At 36.6% G+C, this 18,537-nt stretch overlaps 2 protein-coding genes across 3 annotated transcripts; one reads left to right on the forward strand and one right to left on the reverse strand.

The window, feature by feature from the left end:
- Window positions 1-1,821: 1,821 nt before the first annotated feature.
- Window positions 1,822-14,071, reverse strand: itk (IL2 inducible T cell kinase). Of its 2 annotated transcripts, XM_059346736.1 has the most exons (19): window positions 13,759-14,071; window positions 11,883-11,961; window positions 11,647-11,773; window positions 11,409-11,513; window positions 11,216-11,297; window positions 10,131-10,256; window positions 9,859-9,896; window positions 9,195-9,346; window positions 9,034-9,099; window positions 8,863-8,917; window positions 8,362-8,441; window positions 7,969-8,111; window positions 7,740-7,814; window positions 6,075-6,243; window positions 4,937-5,153; window positions 4,785-4,849; window positions 4,569-4,687; window positions 2,859-3,016; window positions 1,822-2,749 (listed from the first exon to the last, which is right to left on the reverse strand). In XM_059346736.1, the coding sequence occupies exons 3-19, from the start codon at window positions 11,752-11,754 to the stop codon at window positions 2,684-2,686; spliced, it is 1,824 nt and encodes a 607-aa protein (XP_059202719.1). In that variant the 5' UTR covers window positions 11,755-11,773; window positions 11,883-11,961; window positions 13,759-14,071; the 3' UTR covers window positions 1,822-2,683. The 2 variants fall into 2 exon arrangements, with proteins under 2 accessions (XP_059202719.1, XP_059202718.1); XM_059346735.1 differs by lacking the exons at window positions 11,883-11,961; window positions 13,759-14,071 and having other exon boundaries at window positions 11,647-11,859.
- On the forward strand, window positions 13,827-18,052 carry med7 (mediator complex subunit 7). Its single transcript, XM_059346737.1, has 2 exons — window positions 13,827-13,984; window positions 16,587-18,052. Exon 2 carries the CDS (start codon window positions 16,596-16,598, stop codon window positions 17,358-17,360), a length of 765 nt encoding a protein of 254 aa, XP_059202720.1. The 5' UTR covers window positions 13,827-13,984; window positions 16,587-16,595; the 3' UTR covers window positions 17,361-18,052.
- Window positions 18,053-18,537: the final 485 nt, after the last annotated feature.

An 18,537-nucleotide genomic window follows, 5' to 3' on the forward strand; every position in this document is an offset into this window, starting at 1 on the left:
AGGGACAGTCACAGCAAAGTGATGGGTGATGATGAGGGGCCCCGACATGTTGATTTTCCTCATTTAAACTTAACTTAATACATCTTAATGGCTTTTTATGTTAAGTTGTATTCCTGCAGAACATATCCTACTATTAACATAATTATGCATATTCATTTGTATCTGTGTGTGGGTAGGGAAAGGGGTCATTTAGTGTACTTTGATGAAGTAGGCCAGAGGGTTTTGTCTTCTTAAAGAATAGGAAATATGAATGGTTTATTTGCAAAAATATGTATTTCTGTTTTAATCTATTTTCCTAAAATATGTCCAGGTGATATCAATTAAACTGGTGTAAGATGTCTCTCTTTTTTTCTTCATAAATTATTCACTTAAGGGAAAATGCAGTCAAACTGGTAATTTGACCGTGTGTGAGTAAGGAAAGGGGTCATTTAGTGAACTTTGATGAAGTAGGCCAGAGGGTTTTGTCTTCTTAAGGAAAAGGAAATATAAAAATATGTTACTCTAGCCTATATGAATGGTTTATTTGCAAAAAATATGTATTTCTGTTTTAATCTATTTTCCTAAAAAAATTTCCAGGTAATTTCAAACAAACTGGTGTAAGATATCTCTCTTTTTTTCTTCATAAATGATGCACTTAAAGGAAAAAATAGTCAAACTTATGTTGGTTTATATATTTTAAGAATGGCTTTTATCTGTTTTTGCAAATTAATTTTTCATTGGGATTATAGCTTGTTGTGTCATAGTTGTTGTTTTTTCAAAGATGTATATTAGAGAAAATACTGTTTTATTTAAAACAAAAAGAAAATGTAATGATGATCCCAGGCAAAATTAAATCAAACTCATCTCAGACCCCTGGTGGCAAGATGTCATTGGGACCATTCTGCCCCACTTGTCATTGTATTCTTAATTAATCATACAGTTTAACCCTCATTTTACCAGCTGGGCTACCCACAGACTACAGAGGTATACTTTTGTTTTATTCTATCATTTTAACTTATCGGTACATTGTGAATCAATTTGTTTCATGTCATTGTTTTACTGTTTCTGATTAATTAGTGTTTAAAAAAAAAAAAATCAACATATTTAAGTCAAAAGCTGCCAATTCTGCTTATGCAGTTTTAAAATTTTAACTAGAATAGATAGATAGACAAGCCCCAATGCAGCAGACAGACTTCCTCATGTGCTCTATTTGTGTTTCACATAATATGCAAATTATCTGTAGCTTTCCTAAAATAACAACGGGGGGTTTTTTTTTCTTCAGATGACATTAGTTGCAAAATTGAGATTTTTTTTTTGATTTTTTTTTTTGCTATAATAGTTGTCTCTTACAGTAGTTTATTCTTTTTTAAAACATTTTTATTGAAATAAAGGATTTAGAAGCATTCAAAATAAACATAAAAATGTCTGCCTTAACATATGTTATCACCAAAATTATGGTTTTGGTGCAGATAAAGTTGTGAACCTGTCTGTCAGAATAAGTTATGAAGGGTTGCCGAACAGAAAATAATTTGACAGTCGACACTCTGTGTATCTGACTTCTTTAAGCTGAAGATAAAGCACTACATCACTAATCCAGGAGGGGAAGGAGCACGACATGGATTGTTTGACAGGCTAACAATGATGTGTATATACAGTTGGAACCAGAAGTTTACATACAGTATATAAAAAGATCAGGAAAAAAAATCAGATTAAACATTTCTTCAATAATTTCCTATTTTAGGTCAATTAGATTGGATTACTAAAATTATTTATATTTGCTAAATCCCAGAATAATGAGAGAGAGATTTTTTTAGACAATGTTTTTATTACTTTCTTGAAAGTCAGAAATTTACATACATTTCATTAGTATTTGGCATTGCCTTTAAACTGTTTAACTTGGGTCAAACCTTTTGGATATCCTTTCCACAAGCTGTAATTATTCTGACATTTAGCAAATAGAAATAATTTTGGTAATCCTAACAGACCTAAAACAGGACAAGTGATTGTCTGAATTCATGTCAGACAGTGAGAAAATAAAGTACATGTGTCTTTTTATATAGTGTATGTTAACTTATAGCAACTGGGGTCCTCCTTGACCTCATTTGGTTGTTCTTCTATGTGAAATATGTTTGCATTGCACTAATATGTGATGCTCAGAAGATTTTCTTCAGCATATTTTTTTTTCTATTATAATAAGTTCATTGATGTGTGTGGTTTCTTTTTGTGTCTGTGTAGGTCTTTCTGGGCCAAAGTGTGTGTAGTGGCCTGCAGTTCCACCTTTGGCCACTAGAGCTGCAGATCACAAAGCCTGGCTCAGTGTACTACTGAAAAACTCATGAGGAAAATAACATTTAGAACATTTAATGACATTGGATCCATTTATTTAACAGTGGGTAAAACAACACAATCATCTCACCTGTTTAATACAGAGACAAACTTAAAAGTAAATACTTAAAACCTTTATATGAAGCTGTAGTAAGCAGTGGCAGCTGTGTGAATGGGCTGTGTCAGCCTTCTCAGGAATAAACTCTATACAGAGTAAAAAACAGATAAAGTGCAAAATACAGGAACTGTTTTGTCTTATTTTTGTAATCCTCTTCATCAAAGCAACTTCACAGACATTTGAAAAAACATTTGACAAGCAATTGGTAATAAATCAATAAATAAAATAAATATAGCTATTCTTACAACTCAAATGTTATCTTCATAGGTCTGAGAGGGAGGCCAGGTCGTGCAGGAGGACAGCAAAGGCTGGACGATCTTCTGCTTTCTGAGAATGAGAACGTGACAACAAAGCATTATTACAAATAGTTTTTTTGCAGTCTGTGTGTTTTGTGTGTCAGCAGTTCTTCTGCTGAGAATAAATTTAGTTCCTTTACCTCCTTCCAGCACCACTCCATGAGCAGGTGGACGTTGTCTGGGGCTAAGCGTGGCTTCAGCAGCCTCAGGCCAGTGTTCAGGGACTCCACCACCTCAGCATTAGTGCGGTTCTCATAAGGAAGACGGCCCTCGTTGTACACCTCCCACATGAGCACACCTGCAGGGGGTGAACAGGGACACTCCAGTAGTTAGAGATTAAACACACCTAAAGAGAGATTCACTGTTGGTCTGTTAACCTTTTAAACGATGCACACAAACCAAAATCAGTTGTTTTTCCTGGTTAATCATTTGCATGTTTGTAGTTGTTCAACATAAGCTCTTTTGCATATCTTATTTTGAATAATTATGATCAGTTTTGGTCAAAGTAGAAGGTCAGAGAAATTTGAAACTATCATAGAGGCTTAGAATGATTGTATTCTGAGAATAATTGTTGTACAAAAAGCCCAAAACTTTTTTCACTTCTGTTTTTTTTCTTTCAATGGTTACAAACAACTGTTGTGAAAGCACTTATGTTTGCTTTTTACTGGTTCCAAATCATTGTAGTCTTGTTTAGCTTCTGGTTTAGTTCACTGGAGCCATTGGTGGAAGAAAACTCAGCTCTTTTACTTAAGGAAAAGTAGTAATGGCACAGTGTAGAAATATTCTGTGACAAGTAAATGTTCTGTATGCCCATTTTAGAATAACATATATTATTTCAATGGATTCAATTTTTTTTATATGTTAATGTTTACATCCCTTTAATGAAGCAACTGTTAAATACGGGCCTAAAATCAGTCATTAAATATAATTCAAACTCTGCAAAGTAAGTCGTAACTAATGTAAATTTGCAATGAAGTAGATTAAAATGAGAAAATACTAAGCTCCTCAAAATTGTACTTAACCCTCCTGTTGTGTTCATTTCTCAGGAACAGCAATAATGTTCAATATGACCCGGGCATGTTTAATTATCCAAAAATGTCAGAAACCAAAAAATCCCAATAAACATTGTTTATATTTCATTATTAACTCCATGACTAATCATTTCAATCACAATTTAGTGCAATGGTGTTGGAAATACCTACATATAAAATACAGTATAGTTTTACATTAAATTATATATTTTTTAATTTTATTTTACATTTTTTCTTTATATGAAGTAATGTTGATAAATGATTACAACATCCTTCTTCTGTTCAGGGTCAAATTGAGCCGCTGACTTAAAATCAACACGAATGAGTGAAGAGGATTTATATTGAAAGTAAGGCACTGTTTTTTTAACCAGAAATTAACAAAATAACAAAATAAGAGATGGGGTTGCAAATATGTGAAATTAATCATTTTGATTTATATGTTGATTACATTCATAAAGCCAAGCAGAAGACGTTTCATCCCGAAAAAATACTTTTAACTTTTTTTTTTAGATTTTTAAACTTTGAAATGGGTCAATTTGACCCACAACACAACAGGAGGGTTAAGTCCAGCACTTGAGTAAATGTACCGAGTTAAATTCCCACATAGCAGATAACACCAAAGTCAATGTGCTGTCAGGGAAACACAGATGATTTTGGTGTGTAGTCGGTCAGACAGGAAAACCCCCCAAACCTTGTTTTTCTGGGAAACATGAATTCTGAAAGCTCTATAAATGGTTAAGAAAAGACAAAGAAGGGATATTGTATAACTACAAAGACAGGAAGTGAGACACTCATACACACAAAATAAGATGAACATACCAAATGACCAGACGTCGGACTTGCTGCTGAACTTGCAGTACTTGATGACTTCAGGGGCCGACCACTTGACAGGGAACTTGGAGCACTGGGAGCTTGTGTACTGATCGTCAAGCACAAACCTACAGTGCAGAGAGCGGATGCACATCATAATGCAGCAGTGGGTGGAAGCTGACTGCGTTTAAATATGGTGGGCAGTAGAAAGATGAAAAAGCATACCTGGTCATACCGAAGTCTGACACCTTCACCTCATTGTTCTTTGCAACCAGACAGTTCCTGGCAGCCTGCAGATAACAGAAGAAGGATGAACTATTCTAATCGCGCAAAGAGACATAAGTGCATAAGTGGAAGGTTTTTATCTGTTGGTTTACCAGATCTCTGTGGATGAAGTTGGAGCTCTCCAGGTAAGCCATCCCCTCACTGACATCCAGACACATCCCCAACATGGTGTCCTGAGACAAGCTGCCTTTCCTGGCTCGCAGGTAGTCCGACAGACAGCCGTTATCCATGAACTCAAACACCAGACACATGGGAGGACACTGGGTGCGCACACCGTACAGCTGAACCAGCTTACAATGAGATAACTTCCTGTTAAAACGCACAGATGCAGACATCAGCGGAGGGCTTCATTTTGGATGAACAACTACACTGCAAAAAAAAACAACTTGTATTTTTTGGCCTAAAACAGTGATTTAAGTTGGTAAAACTATAATATAAATATGAATGCTTGATATTTAGTGCAATAATGTAAGTTAGCACAACAAAGCAAACCAGTTGTATGCTCAAAAACAAGTTAGTGAGTTGTTGTTACTTATTTCTTTACGTTGGGGTTCACAACAAGGGACAATAGTTCTGTTAACTCTTATTTCCTTGTTGTGAAATGCGGAAAGCCAACTTTCGGAGTTGGCACTGCACTTGAAGTCTCATTGTGGCTGTGCTGCCTGAGCTGGAGTCCACACAGGTAAGCAACTTCACTGTAATTTCCCAGCTTGGGATAAATAAAGTCTATCTATCTATCTATCTATCTATCTATCTATCTATCTATCTATCTATCTATCTATCTATCTATCTATCTATCTATCTATCTATCTATCTATCTATCTATCTATCTATCTATCTATCTATCTATCTATCTATCTATCTATCTATCTATCTATCTCTCAAATTAAGTTAAAATGGTATGGGGATTTTATTCTAAGTTGTGTTGTGCAGTGTCATACGTCGTTTGTTGGAGAAGGCAACCTACACATTTTCAACATTTAAACACAAGCAGGTTTTCGGTCATTGGCAGAAGTAAGGATTAAAAGTTATTATAGTGTGAAATTATGAGTTAGTACAACTTACAGTTGAGTTGACGAAAATCAGAATTCAGAGTTGAGCAAACTCAAAAGCAAAACTTAAAATATTTAGTTTAATTGTCCAACTTAAACATTTCTCGAAGTTTGTTGCCTTGACATTTTGAGTTCAGCCAAGTTTTCTTTTTTTGCAGTGTATAAGAAGTGCACTCACATCATGACTTTGGCCTCTTCTTTAAACTCCTCATCCGACATGCACTCTTCTCTGATCATCTTCACGGCCACCTTCTTGTCCCTCCATCTCCCCTCCAGCACGAGCCCAAACTGGCCGCTGCCTATCTCCTGACCCAGGGTCAGCTCCTCAGGGTCGATCTCCCACTGACCTGAGTGGCAAACAGGTGGTGAACAACACTGATAATCTTGTCAAGATGAAATAACATTCTAATTTGTTGTAGACAATTAGTATTGACATGTGTTTTAGTAAAATATTTTCTGGTTAACGCCTCTTTTTTGTTGGTTCTTTCTCATGAATCGAAATGATATTATGTAAGAGTTGCTTGTTGAATTTGACTCTGAGGAGGCAGACTGTACACATGCATGTGTTTGTGTGCATTTTTGTTCCCTTTTTTTCCAGTACCACTTTTTGCCATGACCCACAAAAACACACACATCCTCTGCAATCATGTTTGAAAAGAAATGCAGCAAAAGTGCCCTCAGATGCTCCTTTAGATAAAACATGATAAAGTGTGCTTTAAGGGGCCATTAAATGGAGAAAACTTGTGGAATTACAAAATTGCTCTCTAGAATGCCCCTCCACTAAAGGAAAAACAAGATGCAGTGCAATAATTTGTGCCCTGAAATGGAGAAAATGTGCCACGTAGGCTGCCCTACATGCTCGAAAACTTCCTGTGCACTGGTGCAGCTGGTACCCTCTTTTTGTTCTTGCCCCATGCCCACCAGACCTGGCCCACTCCACCAACGGTACAGTCTTCCTCCGAAACTTCTGCCACCTTTGCTCAAACAACACCCATCTTTGAACTCTGCCGTCATTTTGATCCCAACTACACTCTTGTAAAGTTTCACAACTGCATCTTCCACATTACTGACGATCCCATGGTGATATAATCTTACAGCCTTACATACAAACACCTGGCAAAGTATTTATAAAGTTCAAATATTTTTCTTTCTTTATATATAAATGCTGCCCTTGATAGGGTTTGTCATATTTAGTTATTTTGTAATGTTCATTATTCTTTTCTCATATAAATATATTTATTTCAGAAAAAGATTGGCCTATTTTATTTCATAGGCTATTTTATTTAAGATATTTTTTTTATTTAAATGTGATTATGATTTGAAAAAAAGGTTCTCCTGTTGTTATACAGTATTTATGTTCACTTAAATAAATGGTTTCAATAAAACTACTTGTGACATGTCATATTTGGCGTTGACTTTGACTGAACATTTGCTCCCACTTTGCAGTAATAGACTTTTGGTCAATATCACCCAGCCCTACAAAGTACTAAAAACCACTTCTGTATTTTGTCCCATGACAGTAAGTGTCTCCAGGACCACACACACACACACACACACACACACACACACACACACACACACACACACACACACACACACACACACACACACACACACACACACACACACACACACACACACACACACACACACACACACACACACTGTCCTCTGGGTTTGTTACACAAAAGAGTCAGATATTTGTCAGGATGAACTGAACACACCCTCAGTATGTTTCTGTGAGAACCACTAGAGGTCAGTGTAAAACCAGACCTTCCAGTTCTGTTTGTTTGAGCTCCTGTCCAGCTTGCTGAACTAATCACACAACAGTACATCCTCTTACCTTTTGAGGGATCGACAATGTCCTGAGAACAGTCTCCATCCTGAGATACAGCGTGCCTTAAACGTGTTATCAGGCCTGCAAAAAAGAAAATCATTTTTCTTACATAAAACAACTTAGAGCAGCACATTCCTTTGTTACCACTTCTGTGACATGAGCTGTTGAATCAGCCCTTTCTGCATCTGATCTTTTTATGTAATTACTGTTGCATGCGGAAAGTCAGAAGACTTACCGGCAGCATTGTGTTGGTGGTAATGGATTAGCTCTGGAATGGTGCAGAACAGGTACTTCTCTGCCAGGTAAAATGTGGCCTCTCCCGTTTCGGTTTGTCTAATTTGGTAATGTTTCACCCTTGGATTCTTCTCACCATTAGACCTTAAGGCAACAAAGACACGCTTAATGCAACAAATAACACAAGTTGCCAAAATGCCATTGATTTCAAGTCATATTGATTCCAAATATAAACCAGGCGTGTCAAGCTAAGCTTAGTTATAAGGGAGCAGCTGAAGATTGAAACAAAGATTCAGTCATTTATCATGTATATATGTATATTCAGCATCATATTATCTTCTAATCATATGTCATGTGTACCATTATGTTAATACATAAGAAGGAATTCAATTACCCCGGTGCTTTGGTGAAGACTGAAACAGTGTAGACTCCTGCCTGTCTTGAGTCACGCACCATGAATGCACCTTCTTTTCCCTGAAAGTATTAAAACCACATAAAATAATACAAATCAAACAAAACATTTGTATTGTTAGACCCGTTTTTTGGTTGTTTGTACCAGCATTGGCCTAGCAATAGATGACAGATAGCTGTTTCACCTCCCGCTTGCAAAACTAAGCAAAGCACTTCACGGCAGGAAATTCAGCATTGTGGTTGTGAGACATTTTTCATGTCCCATGTCACATTCTTGTGTGCAGGTGCATTTGCATTAATTCTGCAAATGTGAGATTGCTGTAGGTGGTACAGTCACAGCAAAAGTGCGCCGCGTCACACAGGAGCAACATACCGCTAATTATCATCAGAACGATTACTTGGAGCACATTTTCTGTCAAATCACGGCGGGAAGCATAAACAAATAAAAATGGAAAAAAAAATTTTAAACTGTTTATTTTTTCACCTGTTTCATTAACAAATCTTCTGCTCCCCCTCTGGTGATGTTTTTGTTGTACCACCTGAAAACACAAATTACCAACACATAATTGATCATATAGAGGGCAGAATTAATTTGCATATATGTCCACTTTTTAATAATAAAAAGCACAGAGTGGAGAAATTAAATCAAACTCACTCAAATCTCTGAAAGTTGGTGCCAGATTTTTCAGCTACGTAGGTACTGGGGACAAAGCCTATGTTCCTGATGAGGGGTCAAGAAAAATATGAATTAATCATATACTCATAAGCCACATAATACAATACAAAGTTGCTATGATCTGTCTTTGTGTGGCTTACCCCTTGCTATCCTGTACAGACCACCAGTCCGTGTGCGAGCTGTTAATCAGGATGTACTCCTGGTCTTTCTGAAGGGGCAAGTCGTCGCTTCCGTGCGGTGCGTAGTCCTGCAGAGCAATGACCATCCTCTTTCCTCCACTGTGCACTCCCATCTGCCACAGACAAAAAACAAAACCACATCTAAAAATCTTAAAAACATGATAAAAGATATTGCTGAACTACACAACCTCCAAAAGAAGAAAATCTGTTTTAGAAACATAATTTGCAAAAGGAGCAAGAGCATACTATTTTAAAAACATGAAATACTTTATAGCAGTTTATCTTCAAAATATTTCAACTTAAGATTTTCTTTAAAAAAAGACAGAAAGCAGATGTTAATAGCCCATTAAAAAGGACTTTATCTAAACAAACTAAATTACAATACCATCTGGGTAAATTTAGCAATTTATAAATTAACAAAATTCAGCATTTTGTTTTACAACAAGCTCAAATCTTCAAATATAGCAATATGAGCAATATTAAATGACAAACTGAGCTCCAAAATGATCTGTGCACAAACCTCAGTTGTATTGCTACAGGCAACAGATAAATAGTTAAAGTGCTTTTGTGCTTTTATTGACTGACACGCTATTTAACACCACGCTATTTATGCTTTAGAAAGTACCTCTGGATCCGGGAGTTTAGGAAGTGGCTTTTTAGAAGCTGTGGAATTAGAAAAATGTAATTAGAGAATTTTAGTGATACATACAAATCATTTTAAAGTGGATTCTGTATAATGTCAAGTTGCGTAATGCTTATGGATGTAGATCAAGATTTGCCTTAACCACATGTTAGAAAAATCACATTGCTTTACGTTATTTACATGAAACATTCTCATGTACAGACTAAAGGCCTGATGGAAACACATAAGAAACAATGAGAATAAATAATACAAACCGTAGCCCACTGGGTCATACACATGACAACCTAGCGCCAGTTTCTCTGTTTGTTGGCAACATCTCCACTTTCCATCCATCCAGAAGTTTGGGTGGTATTTTGGAACTAAGTTGTTACGCTTTGTCTCTAAATCAGACAGAATGAAAGAAATATAGTTTGGAAAAATGAGGTTTATAATAACAATCACAATATTTTTTTAAACTGCCATCATGGTGTTAAATGCAATGTTGTTAGGCTGGGAAATGAATTGATATCAGCAGAGGTGGAATGTAAGTAAAATTTTGAGGTACTTGTGCTTTACTTGAGTATTTCCATTTAATGTAACTTTATAATTCTACTCCACTACATTTTGAGGCAAATATTGCACTTTTACTCCACTACATTTAGCTGACGGCTTTAGTTACTTTTCAGGTGAAGATTTAACATAAAAACATGATCAATTAAAAGTGATTAGACATTTATTTAATCAAACCTCATAACAGTATATTAAATAGTTAATATGAGCCCTACCTTGAGAAAATTTAAATTCTGCTTACATAAATGCATCAATAATAATAATCTTATAATATATTTACAATATATAAAACAATCTGAGAGGGTCCATTCTGCATAACGACTACTTCAAGTACACTTTAATGCTGATACTTTTATACATTTACTTCAGTAAGTTTTGAATGCAGGGTGGAGTAATTGTACTAGAGTAATTTCATAGTGTGGTATTGGTACTTTTACTGAAGTAAGGGATCTGAATACTTCTTCCACCACTGTATATCAGACTAGATAACTGATTTTCTTTCGGTATCTGTTTGATATCGTAATACTGTAAAAGTGTTGTATTTTCCTAGCTTACATTACAGTAAAGTGATGTAATTTTCAGAACTAACCACACTGTTGTAACATAGTCATTATATCCACATTAGATTATGATGATTATTTATTAAAAACCTCATGAATGAAAGCACCTATAGTCCACCCTATAATATCGCTGCAATATTGATATTATGTTTGTTGGTCAAAATGACTGTTATTTGTTGTGACTGATTTTTTCCACATTACTCAGCCCTATGATGTGTTTAATGGCTTACCCTCTTTAAGAGCTCTGACCCATCTCTGACGGCAGTCATTGTCTGGGGCGAAAATGTAGAGGTAGTGGTTGTTGTGAAAAACCTGTAGAGACATTTGAAAAAATACAGCTTTGGTTCTTGTCACACTTGTACTACATGCTTAATCATACATACATACTTACTGTACAAAACACTGTATCTTGTATAACCTCACCTGAAAAGGGTACTTGTAGGTGCATGGTATGGGGACATCAGTGCACACAATCTCCACACACTGGATTCTGGACAGCTCGATGCAACCTTTAGGCATAGGCTTTTTCTGAAAGAACATGATCTTAACAGTATGAACATACTGTGGATGTGATTCAGATTGCTTCCCCTAAGGCAAGATTGCATCATTTAAATTTTATATGTAGTGTATGTGAGGGTTCACAAAAGAAGTGGATACTTACACCCGGGCGGCGTTCAGAATACTTCAGGTCCTGGGTGTCCAATACAAAAAACCTCTCTTTGTAGTTACATGGTGATGTTCTCTTCTTTTGCTGAGATTTTTTAATCATAGTTCCCTTCAAAATCACCCTGGGAAACATGGTAACAACACTGTGAGAAACAATGGTGGCTCTTGCCTGACGGAGAGAGAGAGACTGATTGCCTCGCAGCGACAGAAAAAAAGCAGTGGATGACAAACCTGATAGAAGACGTGAAGCTTCCGGCATAAAGTTGTTGCACTCGGTAAACCACATCCTTACGGCATGAAATGGGTTGTGCTATTGCACACACACACACACACACACACACACACACACACACTGTACAAGCAGTCACATGCACTTTCACTTAGTATGTCGCAATAAGTCAGTGTGTAGGGTGTGCAATAGTAGAAAGGCCATTCTTTAATCTCTGCACTTTTGAACATTTTCCACCAAAATATGCACTTTGAAGGAAATAATGTATCCTGTTTATGGCAAAAAAATTTTCTTTAAAAAAAAAAAATGTTTGACGGGTGTTCATGTTAAAACAATAGACAGTATAAACTGGGTTTCATGATCAAAACAACACCTATGGAACACTTTAAACTTACTTGAAAACAAAATTAATGAACTACTGTGTATTCAAACTAAGACGTTAGGTGATGTTTAATGTTTAGGCATTGGAATTTCCACATTTTTTCAGTTGCAATGAAGATTAAGGAGAAGTGTTTTGTGTGAGATAATGTTATTTTTTCTGTATATGTACAATTTGCCTTGTTTCTTTGATAAAACCTAACTGTCACCATATTGTCTCTTTTAAACAGTACAGTAAAATATTTTTGCTGGGATTATATGGCTTATGTTAGAAACACAATGTTGATTATAGCTTCAAACCAAAATAGAGTTGAGTTCCAAAAATAATGAAGGGAAAAGGAGGGTTTGGATCTTGTTCAGAAATAAGAGAGAGCAGGCTTTTAGAAAGTTAAAAAGCTGGAAACTGAAACCATTCCTCCTGACAAAGATTTAGAAGATTTAGATGGATGCTATAGCACCACCATCTGGAAAATTGTTCCTACAATGTATCCTTCATTCAAATTTTGGATGACAATGGACTTCTGGTTTGTATTAATTTTCACTGAGGGTAATGTACCTAAAGAAAGACTGGGGAGAACATGAAGACAATATTACAAAATCAGGGTTGAGAATTAACCCATAAGAACCCAGACTCAGTAACCCTTAAAGGAAAATTATGGGGGATATATCACAGACCAAGTGGACCACATAGAACACATTTATGATGTGTTTTTTTAAAGATGTCAAAGATCTGTCATTGGGTGTTTATGGTATTTATGTTTATGATATTTCTTATTTTAAAATAATAATAAAAAATAGACACATTTACTTACTTACTTTTTACTTACAGAGACACAAATGTACCTTTTTCTTTGCATCTCCACAACGGTTATCAAAATTGTGACATTCATAGTGCTGTTTAACAATAAATTATTTTTCAGATTTTTAAAAACAAATAACCATTTGCCTTTTTGTTTGCATCTCCATAACATATATAAAAATTGTGACTTTATTTTGTTCAGGAAATATGGTCAGAACAAGTTAAATGCAATACAGGACACCCTATTTACGGATTTGAATTGTTAAATGGGTTTAAACTTAGCATTGTAACAAAAAATAAGCTTGGTGAAATTAGCTTCTTTTTCACATTTCTGTTTCCAGTCACAGCCACATTTTGGAGAAGTCGCTTCTTGTCAAAGTCACATGACTGTCACCACACCAGGGTTTTGAGTATACGTCACTTAGGGATTTAATGAGTTAATGTGAAGCATAAAGCTGAATATGGGAGATTAAAGAAGATTTAAAGTGTTTGTTACACGGGTGTCACCATGGGTTCTTATGGGTCTCTACATTTAGTGAATTTTTGAAATGTCGAATATTTGTATCTCCTGTATTCTCTATACTTTACTTAATTAAAATAAACATATCAAGTCTGCTGTGGAGTGGGAAATGTGAAGAATTGAGTTATATGTGAGGAGCATTCAGATAATCTATCTACAACAAATCATGTTTCATACTTACAATTATTACGACCAATCAACGTTCAGTTTGTAAGTCACATACCATCCAATCCGCACGACCAAGAAATGGTCACGAGCCCAGTACAGCCAATGAAATTGAGACTAAGAGAAAGGTTCATGTCAGTGAATGGAAAGCGCTAAGCTAGTCATGAGCTAACTGTCCGATTAGATACTGGGACATTTCATATTTAAAGTCTACATTTAGCAACTGAGGACTCGATCAAAAGGTGCGTAGAAGTAACACCGCTGCCTTCTTCATTCTCTTATTTTGTGAGTTAGTTGGCGATACTGACGCAACTAAGCTACTTAGCAGACGTACTGCTAGCCCAACATTAGCCACATAGCTAACTAGTTAGCTACGTTTTTCTCTCACCAGCAGTAGTTCTGCCAACGCTTACGTCTGGAAGAGCGACACATTGTTAGAAATAATCTGTTATTCTGTCTCTGTTGTATGTCTCTGTGCATGGGGATCACTGTCTCATTGACTAGGTCACTATCTATGCCTGCGTAATTCACGAACTGTGTGTGTGCCCTCTCTATGCATTTATAGCATAGAGAGAGGGCATGATAGAGAGGAGATGATTTAGGCAAAAAAACAAACAATTTTGACAAAAAATGACTAAAGCGATTATTTTAAAAGTGTGACGATGTATAGATCAATCATGCAAGATGCTTTTGATACAATGATCATGTACTAATATTGTTTTAAAACTATGATTACTCTAGATTCATTTATTTTATCTGTCTAAACTTTCTGTGTCCTATTTAGAGTAAAATTCTATAATCACAAAAATATATATTTTACGTTTTATATTTTATGTGGACATTGCAAACATTCACAAAGACAATAGATGTTTTAGATAATAATTAATAATATGTGATCACCAATTGATCGAAGTGACGACAGTTAATAACGTAAGTAACATTAGTGGCAGCGGAGCTGGCTTGTTATGTTAGCCTTCAGCTGTACTGACAACAAACAGGCTGAGTTTGTTCCTCCATAACTTTATATATGTGAAGATGATATCAGCGGTGCTGCCAAATGTTGCCTCCATTTTCGACAAAAGCCAAATATACATACAATATATTTCCAGAGGTTGAAACTAAGTACCTTAGCACATTTTTGTCAGGTAGCTTTGTTAGTAGTTGTTTGCTAGTTAGTAGTGATGGCCAGATGAAGCCTCATGAAGCCTTGAAGCTTTTCATCCAATTGGTTCAAACAAGGTTCATTTTTCGAGGCTTCATGTGCTCACAAACCTCCTGTTGGTCAAAACCTTTACTTTCATTTCAACTATTTGTGACGGCCTCCTGGCTGTCTGCCACAGTGTTGTTGCAGTGTTTTCCAAAGAGTAGACAGTGATTGTGCTTATGAATACTGTAGTGATGACTTTATTCATTTTTTATTAAGAAGGAATATTTTTGCCACTGTGCTTGGACGCAATTTTGCGGGGATCCATTCCACTTCATATGTGTTCATATATCACACCAACCTGACACCAACACTCCAGACCATTCCCTGAACCAGCGAGGCTTCAGACGTCATCAATGAAGTCACTCGCCCTAGAGAAACAAGCCTCAATACGCGCTTCATAAAAGACTTCCTGGATTTCGACACACACTCTGAAGCCTCGGCACAGTCCCTCCCATCACTACTAGTTAGGTTAGTTTTGTAATTAACCTACAAAATCGAAGCTTATGAAACACTTTACATAACAGTAAATTAATATGCTCAGGTGTCTATAAAGTAACACAAAACCACTGTGTGGCTGCAGCAATAAAAATGAAGCTTACTTACACACCACTGCCATAATATAGTTTGTGCTGGTGTTTTTGATACTTACATATTGCCGTACTTGACTTGACACTGGAGTGTTACACAATTTATGTAACATTTGTTTACCTTTTAGCATGTAGATTTTAAATACTTGCGAAATGCTATTGTTGTATGCTTATATTGTTACCTTTTATATAACCAGATTAGATGTTGACAAATACATTGAGGAAACCTTTAAAATTAAATTATCTGACTCCAACACAAAATCCTCACCTATTTGCGCCGATCATTTGATGGGGAATGATAAGCAGGAGACGTCCAAGTTCTCAGTTTAACTTCCCTTTATTACAATACGTCAAGAAATTTGCAGTTTACAGAGTCTCTGGGTTCAAACTACACGTCCCTGACATGACATTAGGCTGGTCAGTTGATGAGGTCTGGACCAGTCTACTTTCCCTGAACCCTTTTTTATATCCTCAAAACGTTTACTAAGAATGTAGGTAGATCTCTTCCAGAAGGTGCTGCCTTTCGATCAGCTGATTTGTCAGTTTAATCAATATGTGGACACATCATGTCACCAAGCAGAGAAGACAGTTTTTTTCTTTCTGCTCAGCACACCATGTACCTAACCTGACCTGTTAACAAAGCTTTCAAAACACAAACTCCTGTCCTGATATGCCTTGCAGAGATATTATTGGAGACACAGATTTTGCAATGTCCATATAAAATATAAAACATAGAATATATCTTTTTGTGATTATAGAATCTTACTCTAAGTAGGACAGAGAAAGGTTAAGCAGATGCAGTAAATGTATTTAGCACATGAGCATTGTAGCAGACAACAGAGACAGAATGACAGATTATTCTAACATAAGCCACTTCTCTTTTTAGTGTTAACCTATCACTATGCATATTACTGTTCCAGTTGTACATAGTGGTACTTAAACTTGTAGTTTGTGTACAAATTTAACCTATTTCTAATTGAATAAGGGAGGAAATAGTTTTGCATTGCTTTGTAATACAAAAAAGACTGATTAACATTTTGTTACTTTCAGGTCAGCATCATGGGTGAACCACAGCAGGTTAGTGCCCTGCCTCCTCCACCTATGCAGTACATCAAGGAGTACACAGATGAAAACATCCGTAAGGGTCTGGCTCCTAAGCCACCTCCACCCATCAGAGACAGCTACATGATGTTCGGCAACCAATTCCAGTGTGATGACCTCATCATCCGACCACTGGAGAGTCAAGGCATTGAGAGGCTCCATCCTATGCAGTTCGACCACAAACGGGAGCTTAAGAAGCTCAACATGTCCATTCTTGTGAACTTTCTTGACCTGCTGGACATCCTTATCAAAAGCCCTGGCAGTATAAAGCGTGAAGAGAAGCTGGAGGATTTGAAGCTTTTGTTTGTTCATATGCACCATCTGATAAATGAGTACAGGCCACATCAAGCCAGAGAGACGCTAAGGGTGATGATGGAAGTGCAGAAGAGACAGAGGCTTGACACAGCAGAGAGGTTCCAGAAACATCTGGAGAGGGTGGTGGAGATGATCCAGGGGTGTCTTGCCTCCTTACCTGATGACTTACCACAGATGGAGGGTCCAGATGGTGCTGCTGATGGGACAAGGAGTGTGTCTGCTGCAGCTAGTGTTGGTTGTTCATCTGGGCAGGCCCCCAGGCTGAAAACTGAACCAATGGATGTAGAGGAAGCAGGTACCAGCTGTATGGCAGCAGGTCACCAGGACAAGAGTGTACCTACTTCAAAGAGGGACAAAATGTGGGACAAGGATGCTGCCATGTGCAGTATTATTGATGAAATTGCTTAGATTTTCTGTTGAGTAGTATTGGTTCTTTCTTTTCTTTGTACATCTAGACTGTTTGTTTTTTGTTTGCTGTACTTAGAGTAAGTATAAAAATGTGTTTTCACTGGGCCTCAAATCCTATCCTCTGGAGTTGAATGGTATTTTATTTAAAAACCATTATGTTGATATTATTAACAGTTCCTGTGAAGATATCTGAAGAATGTAAATATTAAATAGGTCATCCGGGGTGCCAACTTCCAGTTTTGTAATAAAAACCAATAAAGACATTTCCAGTTGCAGAAGAAGTGCAGTGCTGTCACAATAGTGTATTTTAAAACTTTTCAAAGGGAAACATCAGAGGATATAGCATGCATTTCAGTCAATTACATATTTTTACAAACCTAGTCACACACATTGCACATGGTCTAATTGATTAGGTACATAGTCACTCCTTAGGCCCGTGTACGGTATTATATAACCAGTGTTTTGATCCCTTGTTTGTTCAACCATTTTTCTCCAAGCAGCAGAAGCAGCAGCACTTGTTTAATGAAAAAACTCTACTTGACATATCTCCTTAGGAGGATCCTAATTTCCTTATTGCACCACAGAGCTACATTGTTGTTTTGTAAATTAGGATATTGGAAGATACCTACTTGTATGACTATTATATGGTAAATTTGACACAAATAAAACCTTTCAGAATCTCTTGAGGAACATGTGCTTGGAAAGACAACAAAGGGAATCTTTGTAACTTGTGTTTCCTTATGTACATGCAATATAAAGCGCTATCTTCACATGGGGGTCTGGTTGTCTTTTGTGGCACTCTGAGGCTGCAAGCTATTATAAAATAAATATAAGAAGTGTCTGTTTGGCCTGCCACAACCTTTAGACTCCTTTTTCTGACCCAGAATGACTTCCTTTAGAAAGGTTTCACCTAACAAGCACTGACTTGTGTAACAGATGCACAGCGGTTTATTTAACACACTGACCTGCTCTGCAGCATTGTTAGCTCCTTCATTAGGCATGGTCTTGCAGTCTGCATCTTCACAGTTACTCTTTAATAACATTAGAAAATGAAGGCATAATACGTGGCTTAATCTTTTGACTATGTAAGTAAAAACTGGGTTTATGTCATGATCATGCAACACGCCCCCCCTGGCTGGTTTAATCCTCAACTGGGATTCCCTACACCGCGACAGGG

Source organism: Centropristis striata, chromosome 12 (genome assembly GCF_030273125.1).
Source record: "Centropristis striata isolate RG_2023a ecotype Rhode Island chromosome 12, C.striata_1.0, whole genome shotgun sequence".
Taxonomy (NCBI): domain Eukaryota; kingdom Metazoa; phylum Chordata; class Actinopteri; order Perciformes; family Serranidae; genus Centropristis; species Centropristis striata.